The sequence below is a fragment of the Carcharhinus amblyrhynchos genome, chromosome 4 (assembly GCF_965287045.1).
Source record: "Carcharhinus amblyrhynchos chromosome 4, sCarAmb.v2.hapA, whole genome shotgun sequence".
Classification (NCBI taxonomy): Eukaryota; Metazoa; Chordata; class Chondrichthyes; order Carcharhiniformes; family Carcharhinidae; genus Carcharhinus; species Carcharhinus amblyrhynchos.
This window is the reverse complement of record NC_137327.1, coordinates 52,304,513-52,327,043: the sequence shown is the minus strand read 5'-3', so window position 1 is coordinate 52,327,043 and position 22,531 is coordinate 52,304,513. Positions and strand designations below refer to the sequence as shown.

At 41.6% G+C, this 22,531-nt stretch overlaps 1 protein-coding gene across 2 annotated transcripts in view; it reads right to left on the bottom strand.

The window, feature by feature from the left end:
- The window catches only part of cbfb (core-binding factor subunit beta), an 87,119-nt gene that overhangs the window by 28,532 nt on the left and 36,056 nt on the right, over positions 1–22,531 (bottom strand). The window contains exons 4-5 of one of the 2 annotated variants that reach the window (XM_080187145.1): positions 8,976–9,092; positions 658–760 (exon numbers count right to left, since the gene is read on the bottom strand). In XM_080187145.1, coding sequence (XP_080043271.1) covers positions 658–760; positions 8,976–9,092 — 220 coding nt within the window. The remainder of the gene's footprint in view (positions 1–657; positions 761–8,975; positions 9,093–22,531) is intronic. The other variant, XM_080187144.1, reaches the window with a different exon arrangement.

Below are 22,531 nucleotides of genomic sequence, written 5' to 3'. Positions count from 1 at the left end.
TGGCTCACCAAAGGAACAATTCCCCATGGTGTCACTTCCCTGCCTTCTGGACGCTTTCAACAACGGGAATTGTTTTTCCCCGCAGGCACCTTGTGATTTTGTCAAATGTAAAAAATAGTCCTCGATGACCAAAGGCTGCTCTCCCCTTTGAGGGGGAAGAGCTGACTGGTGGTGATTTAACCTGACGATCACCACACTTCAGGTGTGGGGCTCTGTCTCGAGAAGTCAGAGCCTTCATGAATAACTTCAGCTGGTATGGGAATTGAACCTATGCTGTTGACATCACTTTGCATCACTAACCAACTGAGCTAAATTTTGTATACTTCTATCCAATCTCCTGTCAACCTTCTCTTCTCCAAGGAAAACAATCCCATCTTCTATAAATCATCTCTGTAACTGAGGTTCCTCACCCTCCAAGTCCTTTAGGGGGATAAGAACAGAAAACAATTCCCAACTGGAGAGAAAAACTGCATTCCCACAAAGGAAATGTTGAACTTGAAGGAGATCAGGCTTCCCAAATAGAGTCATTGGAAACTTCTGTAGCATTACTACTTTCCAGTAAACCTTTATTTAAGATTTCCTGGAATATATACATAAATAAACAGTTTTATAAGCTATAGCAAGTAATACCCCCTCCCAAACAAAAAATGTCCTAACCTCTCACCTCCATGTCGTCCCGATGGGATCTCTCTCTCTCCTCAAAGTCCCTGGCTCTCCGTCGGGCATCTTCAAATGCCTGCTGTGCCAAGGCATCCTCCTGCTACGAGAATAGATAACTAAATGCAAGTTTCAATAAAATGGCACAAGACATTCAAAAGTTTTCTATATATTACATCTTAAAGTTCTCACATATAATCGAGGTGTCACTTCTGTAACACAGACAGCATTCAGTATGTATGACATTTTCTATTTGACCAAGCATATTGAGTGAAAAATACCAATAAAACTCATTAATAGCAACATAGAGAATTTTTGCCTCTGTCTTCCTATTTCCACAGAACAACTACTGTAACGATATTCTGCTCACAAAACAATGAACTTTCAAAGTTGTTACGTGGCACTTAGTTGCTGGCAATATCCTACTAAAAAGAGCAGCATTCACTTCTCATTCTGCCATTGAGTCACAATGATCCTTTGATGAAGGGCCATCCTGACTTGAAATGTTGGCTCTATTCTCTCTCCAGATGCTGTCAGACCTGTTGAGATTCTCCAGCAATTTTTGCTTTTGTTTCAGATTCCAGCGTCCATAGTATTTTGCCTATATCTTAGGTTGCTGCAAAGTTACTTATGAATCCATGTGGGGGAGGGGACTCCATTTTAGTTTAATATCCCCTATAACAGACTTTCATCCAGTGAGTCAGCTGCACAGAAGCCAAACAAAAATACAAACTACCTTCTGCAATTGATGTGTCATTAATACAATGTGTAACATGCTGGTGCCATAGTAGAAATACAAAGTTGCAGTTGTACATTTCTAAAAAATACTTTGATGCAATAACTTTTAGGAAGTCAACCACAGGACTATTCCTTCAAGTCTTAATGTGAACAGCATATTCCAACTGCAAAGGCTCAATTCTGTTTGAAGGCAATTTAAAAGATTTGAGGCATAAAAGCCCTTTAATGACAGCAAACCTATACAGCATATTTATATAGAAAGATGTGCTGTGGCACTTTACAAAATAGAGAGGTTTGTGGAAATGGGGTGGGAGATGTGTGGAAGGAAAGAGAAACCACATATCTAGCAAGAATTAAATCAAAGGTTAAAGGGAGATGTCCAAAAGTTATGCAAACATTGAAGAGCTCAGCTGCCTATGATTCAGTACAACTTAAAATCATAGAATCAACGACACAGAGACAGGCCCTTTGGCCCAAACTGAATATGCCAACCAAAACACTCATCTAATCTAATCCCATTTGTTTGCATTTGGCCCAAATCCCTCTAAATCTTTCCTAATAATTTATCTGTCCAAATGCCTTTTAAGTGTTGTTAACAGCCCTGCCTCAACCATTTCCTCCGGCAGCTCATTCCACAAACGTACCATGTTTGTGTAAAAAGGGTTGTTCCTCAGGTTTCCATTAATTCTTTCCCCTCTTCTATGAATCTATGCCCTCTAGTTCTCGATTCCTCAACCCCGAGAAAAAGAGTGCATTCACTCTATCCATGCTTTTCTTGATTTTATACACCTCCATAAGATCACTCCTCTATCTCCTATTCGTCAAAGGAAAAGGTTCTAGCCCATCCGAACTCTTCCTACGATTCAGTTCCTCAAGTCCTAGCAATATCTTTGTAAATCTCTTCTGCACTCCCCAGTTTAACAACATCTTTCCTATAGCAAGGCAACCAAAATTGAACACAATGCTCCAGGTGCAGCCTCACCAACATCCTGTGCACCTGCAACATAACTTCCTAACTTCTATACTCAATGCCCTGACTGAAGGCTAGCATGCAAAAAGCCTTCTTCAGTGCCCTATCTACCAGTGACACCACCTTTAGAGAATGGTGCACCAGAACTCCAAGATCCCTCTGTTCCACAATACTTCCTAGGATTCTACCATTCACCGTGCAAGTCCTATCTTGCTTTGACGTTCCGAAAGCAACAATTCACTTGTGCATTGAACTCCATTTGCCATTTCTCAGCCCACTTCCCTAGCTGATCAAGATCCTGTTGCAATTTTTGATAACCTTCCTCATTGTCTACAATGCCACCTATTTCAGTGTCATCTGTAAACTTACTGATCATGCCTTGTACACTGTCATCCAAATCATAAAATCGCAAGCACACTTGCTACCCTCCAATCTTCTGGCACCTCACCCATGGCTAACGATGATGCAATTACCTGATGTGGAGATGCCTGTGTTGGACTGGGGTAAACACACCATGTAGTTTCATAACACCAGGTTAAAGTCCAACAAGTTTATTTGATAGTAAACCCACAAGCTTTCGTACGCTGTTCCTTCGTCAGGTGAGTGTAAAGTTCTGATCAGAAACAGGGCATATAAAGGCACGCACAGTTTACAGAATACTGATTAGAATGCGAGTCTTTACAGCTAATCTGCTATTCAAGTCTTAAAGGTGCCGACAATGTAAGTGGAGATAGCATTAAACACAGGTTAAAGAGGTGTATTGTCTCCAGACAGGACAGTAAATGAGATGTTGCAAGTTCAGGTAAGTCATGGGGGTTACAGATAGTGTGACATGAACCCATGATCCCGGTTGAGGCCTTCCTCACGTGAGAGGAACTTGGCTGTCAGTCTCTGCTCAGCAACTCTGCGCTGTCGTGTGTCGTGAAAGCCGCATTGGAGAATGCTTACCTGAAGATCAGAGACCAAATGCCTGTGACCAAAGTGTTCACCAACAGGAAGGGAACAGTCTTGCCTGGTGATTGTCGAGCAGTGTTCATTCATCCGTTGTCTTAATGTCTGCATGGTCTCCCCAGTGAACCATGCTTCAGGACATCCTTTCCTGCAGCGTATTAGGCAGACAATGTTGGCCGAGTTGCAAGAGTATGTGCCGTGTACCTTGTGGATGGTGTTCTCACGTAAGATGATGGCATCCATGTCGATGATCTGGCACGTCTTGCAGAGGTTGCTGTGGCAGAGTTGTGTGGTGTTGTGGTCACTGTTCTCCTGAAGGCTGGGTCGTTTGCTGTGAACAATGGTCTGTTTGAGGTTGTGCAGTTGTTTGAAGGCAAGAAGGGGAGTTGTGGGATGGATCTAGTGAGATGTTCGTCTTCATCAATGACATGTTGAAGACTCCGGAGAAGATGTCATAGCTTCTCCGCTCTGGGGAAGTACTGGACGACGAAGGGTACTCTGTCCACTGTGTCCCGTGTTTGTCTTCTGAGGAGGTTGCTGCGGTTTTTCGCATCAGAACTGTCGATCGATGAGTCGAGTGCCATATCCTGTTCTTATGAGGGCATCTTTCAGCGTTTGGAAATGTCTGTTGCAATCCTCCTCATCTGAGCAGATCCAGTGTATCGGGGGGGGGGGGTTTGTCCGTAGGGGACGGCTTCTTTAACATGTTTAGGGTGGAAGCTGAAGTGGGACATCGTGAGGTTATCTGTGGGCTTGCAGTACAGTAAGGTGCTGACAGATAACCTCATGATGCTCCACTTCTCCAGCTTCCACCCTAAACACGTTTAAAGAAGCCATCCCCTATGGACAAGCCCTCCGTATACACAAGATCTGCTCAGATGAGGAGGATCACAACAGGCACTGCCAGACGCTGAAAATGCCCTCAGAAGAACAGGATATGGCACTCAACTCATCGATCGATAGTTCCGACGCACCACAGCGAAAAACCGCACCGACCCCCTCAGAAGACAAATATGGAACATGGTGAACAGAGTACCCTTCGTCGTCCATTACTTCCCCAGAGCGGAAAAGCTACGACGTCTTCTCCAGAGTCTTCAACATGTCACTGATGAAGACGAACATCTCGCCAGGGCCATCCCCACATCTTGCCTTCAAAACAACCGCACAACCTCAAACAGACTATTGTTTGCAGCAAACCTCCCAGCCTTCAGGAGAACAGTGACCACAATACCACACAACCCTACCATAGTAACCTCTGCAAGACATGCCGGATCGTCGACACGGATGACATCATCTCACGTGAGAAACCATCCACCAGGTACATGGCACATACACTTGCAACTCGGCCAACGTTGTCTATCTAATATACTGCAGGAAAGGGTGTTCTGAAGCACGGTACACTGGGGAGACCATGCAGACACTACAACAACGGATGAATGAACACTGCTTGACAATCACCAGGCAAGATTGTTCCCTTCCTGTTGGTGAACACTGCAGCGGTCATGGGCATGCAGCCTCTGATCTTCAGGTAAGTATTCGCCAAGGTGGCCTTCACGACACACAACAGCGCAGAGACTGATAGCCAAGTTCTGCACACGAAGACGGCCTCAACCAGGATCTTGGATTCATGTCACACTATCTGTAGCCCCCATGACTTGCCTGAACTTGCAACATCTCATTTACTGTCCTGTCTGGAGATAACATACATCTCTTTAACCTATGCTTAATGCTATCTCCACTCTCATTGCCTGCACCTTTAAAGACTTGAATAGCAGTTTAGCTGTAAAGACTCACATTCTAATCAGTATTCTGTAAACTGTATGCGCCTTCATATGCCCTGTTTCTGATCAGAACTTTCCACTCACCTGATGAAGGAACAGCATTCCGAAAGCTTGTGGGTTTGCTATCAAAAACTTGTTGGACTTTAACCTGGTGTTGTGAGACTTCTTACTGCAATTATCTCAGCCAGGGCTCCCGCAATTTCTTCTCAAGCATCATGCAGTGTTCTTGGATATACCTGGTCAGGGCCAGGAGATTTATCTGTCTTGATACATTTCAATGCATCCATCACCTCCTCTACTATAATGTGAACTGTCCCCAATATATCACACTAACTTTCCCAGGTTCCTAAGTCTTCATGTCGTTCTCAATGGTAAACACAGGAGAAATATTCATTGAGAACCTTAACCATCTCCTGCGGTTCCACATGTCTACTTTGGTCCTTGAGGAGTCCTATTCTCTCTCTAGTTATTCCTTTCCTTTAATATACTTAAATAATCCCTTTGGATTCACCATAATCCTCTTAGCCAAAGCTACCTCATGCTCTCTTTTTGCCCTCCTAATTTCCTTCTTGAGTATATTCCTGCATTCCCTGTACACTTCCAGGGAATCCCTTGTTTCCAGTTGCTGGTACCCGAGTCATGCCCCCTTCTTTTTCTGGGCCAAAACCTCAATGTATTTTGTCACCCAGGGTTTCATACTCCTGCCAGCCTTGCCCTTAACCCTAAAAGGAACATACAGACCACGAACTCCAGCTATTTCACTTTTAAACACCTCCCACTTTCCGGAGGTCCTTTTGCTCTCAAACAAGCTACTCCAATCAACTCTTGCAAGGCCCTGTCTAATTCCATCAAAATTTGCCTTGCCACAATTTAGAACTTGCACTTGTAGATCATTTTTGTCGCTTTCCATAACTATTTTGAAATTAATAGAACTATTGTCACTGGTCCCAAGATGGTTTTGGTCACCAGTTGCCCTGCCTTATTTCCCAAGAGTAGGTCAAGTTTTCCTCTTTCCTGAGCAGGAACCTCCAGTGCTGCCTGAGGAAACTTTTATGAACACACTTAACAAATTTCATCCCGATCATAGCCCTTAACATTATAGCAGTCTCAGCCTATGTTAGGAAAATTAAAATCTCCATCTATTGATAACCCTATTACTCCTGTAAATATTCCCAATCTCCCCATATATTTGTTCTTCTAATTCCCATTGAATATTTGGGGGTCTATAGTACAATCCCAATAAGGTCACCACCCCATTCTTAGTTCCACCCACAAAGCCTCGCTGGATGATCCCTCAGTTATTTCATCTCTGACTGCTGGTGTGCTGCTCCCCTTAAATCAAAAAAATGCAACTTGCCCCCCTCTTTCCTCCACCACTGTAATGTGTAAAGCACCTGTACCCTAGAACATTAAGCTAGCAGCAGCCCTGTCCCTCCCTTAAGCATGTTTCCATTATGGCTACAATAGTCTAGTCTCATATACCTACCCATGCCCCAAGTTCATTAACCTTACTGGTCAGCACTGTTGTACTGAAATAGCTGCAATTTAATTCAACAGGTTTTCCCCGCTCCCTGACGTACTCCCACTTATCACGTCTATTTAGCTTGTCATTGCTGAGTACTGTGTCTCCTTTCAGTCCCTCATTTGCTTCCCTGCTGCTGAGAATCACAATCCCTGGCCAATCTAGTTTAAACTCTCCCTTATAGCATTAGCAAATCTGCCGCACCCCCCGCCCCGGATATCGGTTCCCCCTCCAGTTCAAATACAACCCACCCTCTTCAACAGATCACCTCTGCCAAAAACAATCCCAATGATCCAATAATCTGAATCCCTGCCTCCGCACGAATTCTCTAGCCATACATTCATCTGCCTTATTCTTCTGTTCTTATCCTTCCTAGCATGTGGCACTGAAAGTAATCCAGAGATTATCACCCTCAAGGTCCTGATTGTTAACCTTCTCCTAGCTCTCTCCAATCATTCCTCAGGACCTCACCCCTATTTCTATTTACGTCATATGTGCCAATATGCACAACTTCTGGCTGTTCACCCTCTGCATTGGGAATGTTCTGCAGCTGCTCAGAAATATCCTTGACCCTGGTATCCAGGAGGCAACATACTGCTCTGAACTCCTGTTTGCGGCCACAGAATCTCCTGTCTGTCCCCCTAACTATCTAGTCTCCTATCATTATAGTTGTTTACCTTTATCCTTTCCTGCTGTGCCCCAGAGTCATAGTGCCTCAGATCTGGCTACTGCTGCTTTTCACCTGCTGAATGGTCACACATCCACCTTCCCCAGTATCCAAAACGGTATACTTGAGTGCAGGAGACCCCTGCATTCTCTGCCTGCTCCTTTTGCTTTCCTGGTGGTCACCCAGCTACTCCTTGTCTGCACCTCAGGTGTGACCACCTCACTAACATTCTTATCTATAAAGTGCTCAGCATCCCAGATGATCCTGAGTGCATTCAGCTCACTAGGTCTCCCAGCCAGCTGCACTTCCCACAGGTGTAGTCATCAGGGACATCGGAATTCTCCGTGCTCCCACGTTCTGCAGGAGGAACATATCACTGCCCTCACGGCATCCCAACTGCACCAAGACTTCTTAAATAAGTCTCTCAAACTAGACAACTATGATGCCTACTGTATTCATAATGCACCTAGCTTTCAATGTTATATATTTGGGTTTCAAGTGTACTTTTTTTTATTCATTCAGGGGATGAGAGCGTTGCTGGCTGGGCCAGCATTTACTGCCCATCTCAACTGCTCTTGAACTAATTTGATTTACTAGGTAATTTCAGAGGACATTTTAAGACATGTAGACCAGACCAGGTAAGGGTGGCAAATTTCTTTCTTTAAAGGACATTAGTGAACCAGATGGGTTTTTACAACAATGGTCATGATTATACTTTGAATTCCAGCTTTTTACTGAATTCAAATTTTACCATCTGTTGTGGTGGGATTCAAACCTGGGTCCCTACAGCATTATTCTGGGTCTCTGGATTACTAGTCCAGTGAAAATTCCACAAAACCACTCATGCACACTTATTGGTACAAGGCTAAGACTAATAGAAATATTAGAATAGAAAGCCTTCTCTCTCACCATTATTCTATTTTTTTCTTCCATTTGTGAAGGCATCAAAAAATTTCAGAATACAGTTCCATGTATAGCAAACATCTTTTCATACACCTCCCAGTTGCTAATTATATATGCGAGAACCACAACAGCAAATTCTTCCAGTTTAGGAAGGTGGCCTGATCACAGTCTCACCTAATATCTGTAAAATTGGCAGCACTTTTGCCCAGTTGAGCTAGTTAACTCAGTAGAAACTAGGAATCAAACATGGAACCTTGATTGGTATCTTAAATTAATCCTGTACTGAACGGGTGGAAGTCACTAACATTTTTTCCCCAGACACTTAAGCCGTTGGAAGTAAGTTCCAAGATGTTGACATAGCCAATGGCAAGCTGCCATTACAAACAGTGCCAAAAAGGTGTCTGTGAAAGGTTCACAAAACTATGTGGCTAAATTGTGGAAGAACTCATTACACAAGAAATCAAGACTAAACCATGTCTATTATTCTGTAGCACATATACTAACAGGTTAATAGACCAGAATGAATTCTCATACAGAATTATTTGCAAAACAAGCCCATATAAATACATTTAAGGAGGAGCCAGACTGATTGCACCAAGGTTTGTTGTAAACCCAATTTACTTGTGGTATTAAATTAGTAAAATACCACTTGGTGCTCATGGGCTGGAGCAACAGGGTGCTATGAACAAGATACTTCTATGTTGAGTAAGCATAGATAGATAAGAGCTACTGGTGAGCATGACAATTGCAAAGTGAAACAATGCTTTGCTCAATTTTTTTGCTTACCTGTGCACGATCTTCATCAAACTCCAGACATCCCATGCCATCAAGTCGCTGGAGGTCAATCCAGCCCTTCCAAATCACACATACTCCATTAAGAATCATGGGAGCTTTCAGGTATACCTACATGTTAATAAGATACTGAATTAAAACTTAAGGACCGACGATAGTTATTGGCTCTAAGTAGCAATTCACAGACAATGAAAAAAGTTGCAGCTGGAGCTGCACAGCAATTTTATGAAATTAAAAGTGTAGATGAATGAAATAACACAGATGTTTTTGAGACAATCACATTACATGCCTAGGAATCACTGATTGTTATCAGAATATTTCATTACCGACTATAAATTCTCCAATAAACTATAAGGTGGCATCACATTGTAACGAGATTGAATGCTAATCCATTTTTCGGTATCATAAAATCTTGGTTAGACTGATTTTCCTATACATGAAACTACTAAGTATTTAGTGCAAAATGTTAATTTAAGTCAACTGATTCTAAATAGTCAGATTTATCACTCATCTTTAACCAGTTAATGAAAAGATGCATTGTGTGATACCTGCATAGTCTGGGGGCAAGCATTTCCATGTTCTATGCACATTATACAAGGGTCAAACTATAAACGAACACATTACTCCTTCCACGAAGACCAGCAGATCACTGGATTGACTGAAACTGTATTTGCATATTCTGGATCTTTGTATTTTCAGATTGAGATGAACCTTTTTCAAACACTGAAATGTTGTATCTATGGCATCTTATAACTCCTGGTTAATTCAGAATGGCACAAGCCTTGAACATGTCACTTTTGTTTGCAGAGAGTGGGCCCCTGGTTTTCAAGTATATTGCTTTGTAGCAAGTGTAAATGAACAATGTTAGGAGCTCAACTGGTTGCCAGTGTTACTATTTGTACACTTGGGGTTGTTCAGCAAGTGCTTCTCAATCATAGAATCACACTGAATAGTAAACATTTTGTTTTGGATTTTGAAAGCATGGATTGGTTGAGTACAATCTATACTCTGCCAGAACTGACTTATCAACCAATCAGCATCCTTTTCTCCTGTAGTATAAACTATGATCATTTGAATTTTCCCCTTATAAAAGGTTCTGGTAAGAAAAACATTTGTGGGATGGAAAATTAAGTTTGACTATTAATGCGTACCTTGACATTTCACCAAGGATAGGCTAAAACACGATTTTGGAGTAGAAAATTTAGGTTGTCTTAGATGCTGGATTGACTTGCATACCATCTTTTATGGTAATTGTTTCAATTTGCTGACATAAGTGAGGAAATATTGCTATTATAAGTAAGTTCATGCTGCTGAATGCCTTCTGACAGTGCCGATCGAAAATAGCACACATCAGATTTCACTTCCCCAACACATGCCATTTTTGAAACAAAAACAGAAAATACTGGAAACACTTTTCTTCAAGTTATACATTGTACTGCGAGCAGCACACTAATATAAAAATTGTTTGGCTGCAAAGGGGAATGCAATATTAAACAATGTTTTACTTTTTCCATCATCTGAAATATTTGACGTGACTCACATTTCCAATCAATCCTTCTACCAATGCGACACATGCTGTGTGTCAACAATTGTAGGCTCTGATTTTTACTGGTAAAATAAGATGCAGGTGGGATTTGTTTTTGGAAAGTAGCTAGGGTTCCAAAGCTTCTCATCCATCAGTCATTCTTCAGAACAACTTTCCACTTGCACTAAATCCATGCCAATATATTGATAACTAACTGATGATAATGATATAAAGCTTTATCAAAGGGACTTTTGTGTGTAACATTGAGCAGACAAGACAACATTTCTCAAAACAAGACCAGTTTTCCACATGAAATCTTTTACTGAACACTGAATTCTAGATACTTTTGACTGCATGCACGAACAAACATTTGGACTTGTGGCAAGATTTATCAGAAATCGATCACTATATGAAAGTCTATTTTTCTGGAGAAAAAAGTAACAAAATCATAATTAATTGAATACTAGATGCAGTTGTCCAAGTAAATGGCAAACTCATTTGCTGTTAGTTACTCAGTTATTCCAAGTTTCCCATCAATTTTTCCCATTTTTCAACATTTCACAGATTTACTAAGCTGGAAAGACCATTTGGCAAGGATTGTGTTTCAGAACAGAAATTGTGTGAAGGCTTTTGTACAGAAAATCCGCTTTCAAGATGTGGAAGACACTGTACTGGATACAAGCCAAGACCTATAGCATGTCAGCTGGCCAGTACATTTGCCCTCATGACTTCCTGTACACTGTGGTTGTCTAACTGCACGCAGAGCTGTCTATTGTCAGTCAACATCGCCGTAATATCTGTGCATAGAACACTGCTTAGATTATTCTGTCCACTTATTCAAATCCATCTTACAATCACGGGTCCAATTCTCTTCATCTTAAAAGAACCGTGTCTAACTGGAAAGAGGGAGAACATCAAACAAACATATAACAAAAACTGTTAAACCACACACTTCCTCCAGAAGTAGTCTCATTTCGCCACTCCCCAAAGAGAATCTACCACAGCACTGACACTCCCGCTCCTAATTTCTCATTATCCCCAAGATGCCTGAATTTACAAAATATATTATTACAGAGAGGATGGTCCTGATGCATACAGGGGGATGGAGGGTAACAGTGGGGGTTGTAATGGTCAGGGAACTGAGGGGTCTTGCTGAATTTAAATAGCCATAATGTATTGAATTTTTCTTTTTGCCAGCTTGCAGCCAGCCAGACTTATCAACTGGCTGCCTGTTTTATTTGGCAGGATGAGGATCACTGGTAAAAATTTTAGGCTTATGGCCTTTAACAACTTAGAAACCTAACAGTGCAGAGGGAAGCCATTTAGCCCACAGAGTCTGCACCAATAATAATCCCACCCAGGCCCTATATATTTACCCTGCTAATGCCTTTAACCTACACAGCCTGGGACACCAAGAGGCAATTTAGCATGGCCAATGCACCTAACCCACTAACCTGTCTTTGGACAAGTTAGTTGCCCACTTAAAGTGGGAACACAGATTGGGTTTCTAATTTTTTTTAAATTTTGCTTTTCCTCAATTGTGCATTAAAATTTCTCCCTAATCCAAAAAGTAACAAACTAAACTGAAAAGATTCCAAGATCATTTTAGACAGTCAAATGATAGATGCTTGAATGTATGAAAACGTTTTTTTCTTGACGGCAAATTAACCAAAAAGGGAGCATCACGCAATAAAGTGTAGTAAATTTTTCAGTGAATACCCAACCAGCATGCAATTGCATAACAAAAATCCAACGGAGCTTAAATGCAATAAGGAAATTAATGTTTTAAACCGTAGATTTTGTATTCGAAAAGACCTACATTTGTATAGCGCTTTTCACGGAATTACAATTGTTGCAATGTAAGGAGCCATTTGGCACATCATGTTTACACCAACTTTCCAAATCAGCATTTCATCTTGTGGCATTTTCCTGCCTTCTCCTCATAAACCTGCAGTTTGTTTCTTTTTAAAAAAAATCATCTAATTCCCTCTTGAATACCTTGATTAAACCTGCCACTCAGGCAGTTCATTACAAACCGTAACCCTCCCTGTGATAGAGAGTTCCTCCTATCACTTTTGCTCCCTTCGTCAATAATTTTAAAATTTGTGCCCTCGTTCTCCATCCTTTCACAGATGGAACAGTTTCCCAGATCCTTCATAATGTTGAATACTTAAATCTATTATAATTGAGAATGATCTGGCAATGCCCAGGGGGCACCTTCATTCCCCCCCGCCCCCTTTCCCCAGAAATGTGGCACCCAGAACCATATTCCAACTACAGCCTAATAACTGCTTTCAGTAATTCGACAAGTTCGACATAACCTCCTTGCTCTTGCAATCAATGCCCTAGTAGTAAAGCGTAGGATATTGTGTGCTTTATTGACCACTCTCTCAACTGTCCTGTCACCTTTGACAGTTTCCTCTGCTCCTGCACCACCTTTAGAGTAGTACATTTATTTTGCATTGTTTTTCCATGTTCTTCATACCAAAACACATCACCTAATTTTTTTTTAAGATTGAACTTCATCTCAACCTATATGTCAATTCCACCAACTTATGTCCTTTCGGAGTTATAATACCCGCACAGATAACAATGCTTCCAATGCATTGTCTGTAAATTTTGAAATTGCACACAAAGATCTAGATTAAATCGGGGCGGCATAGTAGCACAGTGGTTAGCACTGCTGCCTCAGAGCACTCGGGTGGCCCGTCTGTCAAGCCCGGCCTCGGGTGGCCCGTCTGTCAAGCCCGGCCTCGGGTGGCCCGTCTGTCAAGCCCGGCCTCGGGTGGCCCGTCTGTCAAGCCCGGCCTCGGGTGGCCCGTCTGTCAAGCCCGGCCTCGGGTGGCCCGTCTGTCAAGCCCGGCCTCGGGTGGCCCGTCTGTCAAGCCCGGCCTCGGGTGGCCCGTCTGTCAAGCCCGGCCTCGGGTGGCCCGTCTGTCAAGCCTGGCCTCGGGTGGCCCGTCTGTCAAGCCCGGCCTCGGGTGACCGCGTGGAGTTTGCACGTCCTAAGGAAAACTGAAAAATTAGGAAGTCTCTTTGCAATTTCTATTCATTCCCTTAGTATCCTTACCCAGCTCTGGTTTGTCAACTTTAAGTATAGGCAGCCTATCCAATACCTCCACTTTATCAATTTTCAACCTTTCAAGTGAACGAATTTCCTGGATGTTCATTTAATGCCGAAGCCATGTCCCCTGCCTCTAAGTGCAAATCCTCTTTCCATCTCTAATTGGCCCTACTCCTGCTTTCATCTTTTACTATTAGTATGCCTGTATTGTATTTTTGGAAGTAATGTTGTCCTCTTAACTATGGGTGATTGGGGAATGACTGACAGCACATCAGTAATTGGATATTATGGGGAGGTATTGATATGTTGATATTGTCATTGGACTAGTAATCCAGACACTGAGTTCAAATCCCACTATGGCAGATGTTAAATTCTGAATAGAATAAAAGCCTTGGAATTAAAAGCCTGACAATGACCATAAAACTGTTATAAAAACCTCCAGTTTATTATATCCTTTAGGGCAGGAAATCTTTCATACTTGGTCTAGCTGACATACAAGTCCATGCCCACACCAATGCGGCTGACTCTTAAATGCCCTCTGAAATCTGCTAGGTGTGCATGCGAGAGGGGTGAGAGAGCGCACCATGTATTAGCGTGTGAATATGAGACAGATGGAGTGTGCATGTGTTGTGTATTACAAGATGGCATGGTGGTACAGTGGTTAGCACTGCTGCCTCATAGCGCCAGGGACCCGAGATCGATTTCTGGTTTAGATCACTAAGTGTGGAGTTTGTACACTCTCCCTGTGTCTGTGTGGGTTTTCTCCGATTTTCTCCCTCAGGTGTTACCCAAACAGGCGCCGGAGGGTGGCGACTAGGGGAGTTTCACAGTAACTTCATTGCAGTGTTAATGCAAGATTACTTGTGACTAATAAATAATCTCTCTTTAAATATACAAGTGAGAAGGGGAGAAGCGCGTGTAAGATGAGAATTAGCTTTCCAGCATTGTTCCTCCCGTTAAAAATGACAAAAAAGACTTAAGTATTTTTTAAAGAAGAGAACTTCTTCATTATCAAATTGCCTACAAGAAGTTGGTACTTCTTCCAAGGGGCTATGTAGCAGAAGAACATGGGGGCTGTTGTCCCCTGCTAAGGCAGCACAGCAGGCTGGAAGACTTGTGGGGTTACCCCACGTTACAAGAATTCTCACACACGCATCTTCCATCCAATCCCACTCCACCCAATTTCAAGACCCTAATGGGAAATCCCAACAGCAATAGACCCGATTGTCGCACTGCACCTCAATGAATCTCCCTGTGGGGTCAGCAAACATCTCATGACCCAATGGCTCACCTTGACCCAGAAGCAGCACATCTCAGCTGTCAGTGCCTATGCTCCACCAAGGATGAGACAGAAGTGACGTTCTAGCCCAGCTTTGATCAATCACTGTCCTGCATCCCAAAAGGAGACAAGCTGATTCACCTCAGCAATTTCAATGCTACAGTCAACAGAGAAATAAATCTTTGGAAGGGCTTGATGGGCAGGGAAGATGTAGGGAAAAAACAAACACCAAAGGAATCCTCCTCCTGACAAAAAGACCTCGTGGAACACCCCGCTCCAAGCGCTGGCATTTAATAGATTATATCATCATCCAAGAAAGAAACCATAAAGATGTCCACATCTCCCACACTACAACTGGTATCGACAACTGCTGGACTGACTACCAACTAATCCACTCTACCATCTCATCACCCTGGCCCCATATCAGAGACATAAAAAAAACTCTGTGGCAGGCAATGTTGCTGGAGTCAAAAACCCTTAGAAGAAAGACCCACTCAGTCAGCGCCTCACAGCTAGCTTGGCGACGACTAACAAGCCAGAGTGCCCACAGCTCCTTGTTCCCCTTAAAAGCCACCACAGCCAGAACCCGCAAGGAGATGCTACGGCTTGTAACCAAGAAACACTAAGACTGGTTCAACAAGAATGCTCAGGAGATCCAGGATCTTCTTGACTCCAAATGCAGGGCATTCCTGGACTGGCAGCTCCACCAAAATTCAAGTGGGAGGAAACAAGCTGTAGCTGCCTATGACTGCCTGGGTAAAATAGAATCAAAGGAAACCAACTGCAGTCAACCAACAGGCCATAAATACAAGCACAGCAAGGTGACATAAAACTGACACAGAAATTAACTGAAAAAGCAAGATATACTGGGATTACATGTCGAAAAAGAGAGACAGGCCCTTTCAAGGTCTGAGCTCAGACAATTGAAAACTGAAGATACACATGTGTAAAAGGACAGTTATACATTTCCTGAGAAATAAATCACCACTAGATACATGTGACAGGCAGAATCAAAAGATTTGATGCACATTAGAAGCTGAAACTAGACATTTAGGTATACAGCACACAAACACAAAAGGTGCATCACTGAAACTCATTAACACTCATCAACAATGATGTGAAATCTCGAGGTTTGAAAAAAATGAAAGATGATCTCAATACTTAAAAAAAATAGATAGGATAGATGCAGGCAAGATGTTTTCATTGTATGGGGGAGTCTAGAACCAGGGGACAATTTCACAATAAGAGGGAAGTCACTTTGGACTGAAATGAGCAGGATTTTTTTTTAAACTTAAGATTGAGTTCATTTGATTTATTATTGTCACATGTATTAGTTAGTATGCAGTGAAAAGTATTGCTTCTTGCATGCTATACAGAGGGAAGGAAAGAAGAGAGTACAGAACGTGTTACAACATAGCTAGGGTGACAACCAAAGCTAGGGTGTAGCGAAAGATCAACTTAAAAGCAAGGTAGGGCCATTCAAAAACCCAATGGCAGCAAGGAAGAAGCCATTCTTGAGTCAGTTGATATGTGCCCTCAGACTTCTGTATCTTTTTCCCAACAGAAGGTGGAAGAGAGCATGGCCGGGTGCATGGGGTCCTTAATAACGCTGGTTGCTTTTCCAAGGCTGCAGGATTTATAGACAATGTCAATGGATGGGAGACTGGTTTGAGTGATGGACTGGGCCACATTCATGACCGTTTGTTGTTTCTTGCAGTTTTGGATAGAGCAGGAGCCATACCAAGATGTGATATAACCAGAAAGAATGCTTTCTATGGTGCATCTGTAAAAGTTGGAGTCATAGCAGACATGCCAAATTTCAAAGAAAGTAGAGACGTTGGTGGGTTTTCTTAACTTCGATGTCAACATGGAGGGACCTGGAAAGGTTGTTGGTGACCTGGACACCTAAAAACATGAAGCTCTCAACCATTTCTACTTCATCTCCATTGATGTAGACAGGGACATATCCTCCACTATGCTTCCTGAAGTCAATGATGGTCTCCTTCGTTTTACTGATATTGTGCGGAAGATTGTCATAGCACCAGTTTACCAGATTCTCTCTTTCCTGTACTCCATCTTATCACTGAGATCCGACCCACTACAGTGGTATCATCGCTAAACTTGAAAATCGAGTTGGAGGGGAATTTGGCCATAGAGGGTGATGAATCTTTGTAACTCTTTACCTCAAGAGGGATGAGAAAGTTCAATTATTATTTAAAGCAAAGATAGACAGATTTCTAAATACCAATGACAAAGGGATAGTGTGGGGGGAAGGGCACAGAACCAGATGGTCAGCTATGATCATTTTGAATGGCAAAGCAGGCAGGCTTGACGGGCTGAATGGCCAACTGCAATATTCCAGTAGAAATACACCCTATAAGTATTGGCAAATCCTACTGACATTTAACGTGTTACTAGCTGTAATAAGTCTTACTTTAAAAAGTAATAATCACATTTTTCTTATTACTTAATAATTTATCGTTGTTTATTCTATTTATTAAGGTCACATGTAAGTTTACATTAACACTGCAATGAAGTTAGTCTAAAAATCCCCTAGTGCCACACTACGGTACACAGAGGAAGAATTTCACGTGGTCAATGCACTTAACCAGCGCGTCTTTCGGACTGTGGGAGAAAACTGAAGCACCCAGAGGAAACTGACGCAGACACAGGGAGAATATGCAGACTCCGCATAGACAATGACCCAAGCTGGTAACCGAACTCAGTTGTTGAGACTCAGTCCCTGAGCAACAACATTCACCAGCCAATCAATCTACAAATTTCCTGTTAAGTCGCATCTTAATTTCTATTTCTGAATCTAGCTTCTCTGGCCCTTCTGATCTCAGAGTTCTCACCCTTCTTGTGCTGCTTTCTTGACCTATTTACTCTGAATTCTTGCCAGTTCTCATGCTGTTTTCTGGCCCAACTCTGGGACCCCTCACTGCTTCTCAAGCTGCTTTTTAAAAAAAGTGTCAGAACATCCCAAAATGCTTTGCAGCCAATAGAGCACTTCTTTTGAAGTGCACTCTCGGTTGTAATATACAAAATATTAAGAACTGCAATGTAAGCAGGGATATGTTCTTCGCCCTTTGTATCCAGATCTCATGAAGTGTTCAGTTTTGAAACATAGAATCTTGCCCCTTCAAATATATTTCACAAGATCCAACTACATGTTATTTCATGATCCACAGCAACTGGTCAGCCTTGGATTCCTGTCTGACCACATTCTAATTCTTTCTTCTCTTCGGACGACTCAGAAGCTTGCTTTTGTCCCATGTGAAGTGCATTTCCAGTTGTGGTAGGAAAGCAGCAATAGTAACCATGCCCTCCCACAGCTTCTGTAATTGGAGATCATGAATCAATGCAGTCACAGCAATGTCCAGCAAATCCACACCAACAGGAAATGACTGAGACCACAGACCATCAGTCTACCCTCCCCCAAATCACACATCCCCAAAAGAGCCTTTCAGAGAGTTGCATTCCTTCACAGAGACAGAACTCTGACTCATCGTTCTTGCTCAGTCACATGAATCTGACCATTCATTCACAAACACCACAGCTATCTCAATGCATCCTACACTGTTCCCACCTGCTCCGGAATCATCTGGTTGCCAGAAAGTACTTACGATTAGCATCCTATACACCAAATGTTATGAGGAAGTAGGAAGTGTGCTTCAATATCATACACACTTTTGAGATTTCGTTAAATCTTTTTAAGGTGGCATTGAGGGCTAATGCAGAATTCTTCCAACTCAAGATAGTAAGAAAAAACAATTTAGCTAACAAAATAAACCATCACAGGTGAAACCCGCAAATTAGGGAGCCCAGGGGATTTGTATCAAGTGTCTTTTATATGGAGTTGCCCTATTTTCAAAAATGGTCAGTGAATGTACAGCAAATAAAACTGGTCATCTCCCACACTGTTTATTTTGCACCCTTGAGATCATATGCAATTCTGGAGCTCTGCCAGTGGCATCTGATCCACTTATTTTCTGATTGTTGAATTCTCTAGTCATCATCCCAGAACTCTTTTCCATTAAGGGACAGATATCCTTCCCTTGGGTTCTGCTTCCTAGGCAGCTGGCACAGGGCAAAGAGGCTACTTTAGGGCAGAAGAACCTGGCAGATTCCAGCCAAATGGTGGAGAGCTGCAGGTTTTTAATGCTTTGCAGACAGACCCCTGTTCAGAACCCAGTACAATGAAAAAAGTGTGGTCATTACCAGTCAAGGTCACCAATAAAAGAAATGAGAGAAAATAAATTTAAAAAAAAGGGCAACCAAGAGACGAAAATGAGCAAGTGAAAGAGAGGCAATGTAGAAGTGAATAATAATAATAATAATAATTAATAATAATAATAAAAAAAGGAAGAAAATCCAGGCTTGCATCTGAGTATTAATAGCACTTCTCAAGCATCTCAGAATGCTTCAGAAAGAATGAATCAATGTGAAATGCTGTGGCATGAAGGCAAACAAGCAGCCCTAATGTTAACCTAAAGTTTCACATGTGGATACAAAATAATTCCTAATAATATTCAAAAAGAGCAGAGTCCATAACATCCTGGAAAACATTCATCCTTTATTATCAAGGAACGTTATTTGCCATTAGTGCAGCTTGACTGTGTGCAAACTGTCACATTGGCTCCTCTAGTAGTGAGCTTACATCCAAAAGTAATCTGCTGACTGTGAAGCTTTGGGATATTACAAGAATTTGATAGAGTGCTATAGAAATGTAAGCTCTTTCTTAATTAAAAAAGTTTTGCAAGATTAAATCTAGTTGAGAAATGAGGGGGACAAAAATCACTTCTCTTTAGAATTGCAACATTAGAATAGAATATTCACCGAATTTACAAAACACAGCTTTGCCAAAGAATCAAAAGTACCTGCTGTTGGAAGGCAAGTATAGCTAATTGATACTGTCAATAAATTGGTAATTTTAGTAGTGGATTTTCAGAAATTACTAGCAGAGATGAAACTGGCTTCAGACATTCAGCCTGACTATAGTGCAAGGTGCAACACAAGCAGCTAAATTTTAGTATTTCAGCAGATACAGTTTCAGCAAAATATAGACATCACTGAACCACGTCGCAGATCAGACAAAGGAAGGGGAATAATGGAGCTATGAAACCTTCCATATCAGTTATATCACCAACTACTTCAATACTATAGATCAAAAGGTAAGCATGAATTCATCAGCTTGAAATTCTCAAATTTAGCACAGTCTCATTTATCGGGGCAGATTCTCTGAATTAGCATTTCTGGAACACAGCTTTACATGCTGAAAAGACACATGAATTCAGACGCTGAGGTTAGCAGGCCCTATATGATTCCATGTCCATTAAGTTAATGGAATTGTAAGTCTGTGGGGTCCAGTAACCTTCATGCCCAAATTCCAAATATGCATAGAAGTAGACAAAAAGCAAACTAGCAAATCAAATTCTCAAAAATCAACCAGAGTGCCAACATGATTGGACTTGTTTACAGAATAAGTGTTATCATGTATTCTCCAAGAAGTGGAAATACAATATTAGTCAGAATAACCCAATAGCAAGTATTAGATGATTTCAGCATAGGGTCAAGAAAAGATTTCTCAGAAAGCAAGTGGAAAGGTAAAAAAAATGAATGGAATAGGCATTATAGATTTGGCCTGATCAGAGGTTGCAGATCAAAGGATGATCATTTTAATTCATCCATCTGAAATAAAAAAATCTTTAAAGAACCTATTGGATAGCATAAACAGCAATTATGACAGGTTCCATGCTTCTTGCACTTCTAGCCAATTACAAGGGATTATCCTTGGGTGAAAAGAATTAATTCCAACATCAGTCCTAAATTTGTTCTTCACCCTTCACTTTCAAAACTGAACACATTCCTCAAATTTACCCTCACGGCTTCATTTTCTAAGCTTCATGGTCAGTCCTGCAGCCCTTTGAATTGTCTTTCTCCCCTGTCACTTCAAAACTTAATGAACAAACTTTTGATTTGATTTATTGTTACATTCATTGGTATACATGAAAAGTATTGTTTCTTGTGCTATACAGACAACATACCATTCTTAGAGTACATAGTGGAGAGAGGGTGCAGAATTTAGTGTTACAGTCATAGCTAGGGTGTAGAGAAAGATCAACTTAGTAAATAATAGGTCCATTCCAAAGTCCAATGGCAGCAGGAAAGAAGCTGTTCTTCAGACAGCTGGTACATGATCTCAGGCTTTTGTATTTATTTCCCTGACGAAAATGGAAGAGAATATGTCTGGGGTGCATGGGTTCCTTAGTTATGCTGGTTGCTTTCTCAAGCAGCAGGAACTGTAGACAGAGTCAGTGGATGGAAGGCTGATTTGCATGATGGACTGGGCCACATTTATAGTTTCTTGCGATCTTAAGATACAGCAATCATGAGGAGAACTTATCAAATCCCTGCACAGTTTTATCATTTCAGTCTTGCTATTAGAAGTGCTAGGCCAGGAGGAGGAGAGGAAATCTTGCTGCTGCTGCCACTTTTTCAGCATCTGGTAAAAAGTGCCTGCATTCATGGATGGCAGGATTAGATTCAAATCAAATACTCACTTTTAGGATCACAAATGAAGAATACCTGTTCGTGCTGACAGGGCATTGTTACCTATGGAACTTTACTGTGGGAAGAACTGGTATCTTAAGAAGAAATAGTGTCATGCTCAGTAAAAACATCATATTCATAACTCTACATTGACTGACCTAGTAAGAAAGCTCCTGGAACTGTCTTATTTCTTTAAAATGGTTACTGATTAACTATTAAGATGGTTGCCAAAGGGTTAGGTTTGGATGGTATTCAACAAAATACCTTCAAGATACAGAAAGTTTCAAATTGAATAGCCATAGGCGTAGATCTCCCTCTAAAATGGACTTACCAAGATTGTTATCTGGGAAATTCACAACTACAATTGTTCCAACCTTACTCAAAACACAGAGTCAATGGACTCCTAGACTTTGATAAACTCTACATACGGCTACAAAGAAGAGCTAAGGATACCGGTTAAGTGCAAAAAGACCACCATCCATCTCCTACTCTTTGTCAATGGCAGTGGACAATGGATGTTGACCATGTGACTGAAATGGATTTCTGACGCGTTTTTTTTATTATCCCAAGACCCAGAAGATACCTGGGCAGACTGCAGAATAATACTGACAAGACAGAAGCTGCAGAGAAAGGCTGTATCAACTTTGCCTTTTCAGAACCAGCCGTCAACCAATTGAAGAACCAGACTTGAAACTAGCTGCAAATCATCAAGCAGCCAAAGTGCTTGCTCTGCTCAAGTTCAAAGTTCACCAAGAGTCAACCTCCTAGATATTCAATTATAGAAAATCTTGCAAACTATTGTGAGCCCTTTGCTTTACAAGATCCTCACTTCAACTTTAAATAATCAAAACCATGCTGGAAGCCATAAACCTGCCAAGTGTAAGACTGGAAATAGTAAATCAGGGAATGAATTAACTGTAATCAGTAACTGTGCATTCTCCACCTGAATCCAATTTTGGTCTCATGCATGCACACAATGACATTGTGTTAATTTGGGGAGGGAGAATAAATAACCTTTATTTTAAACTAACAAAAGGTTCCGGCTTTATTATTTAATTAGAATACACACTCTAAAGAAAATACACACCTCTTTCAATACAATACATGCTGAGTACAGATAGTAAGAGAGC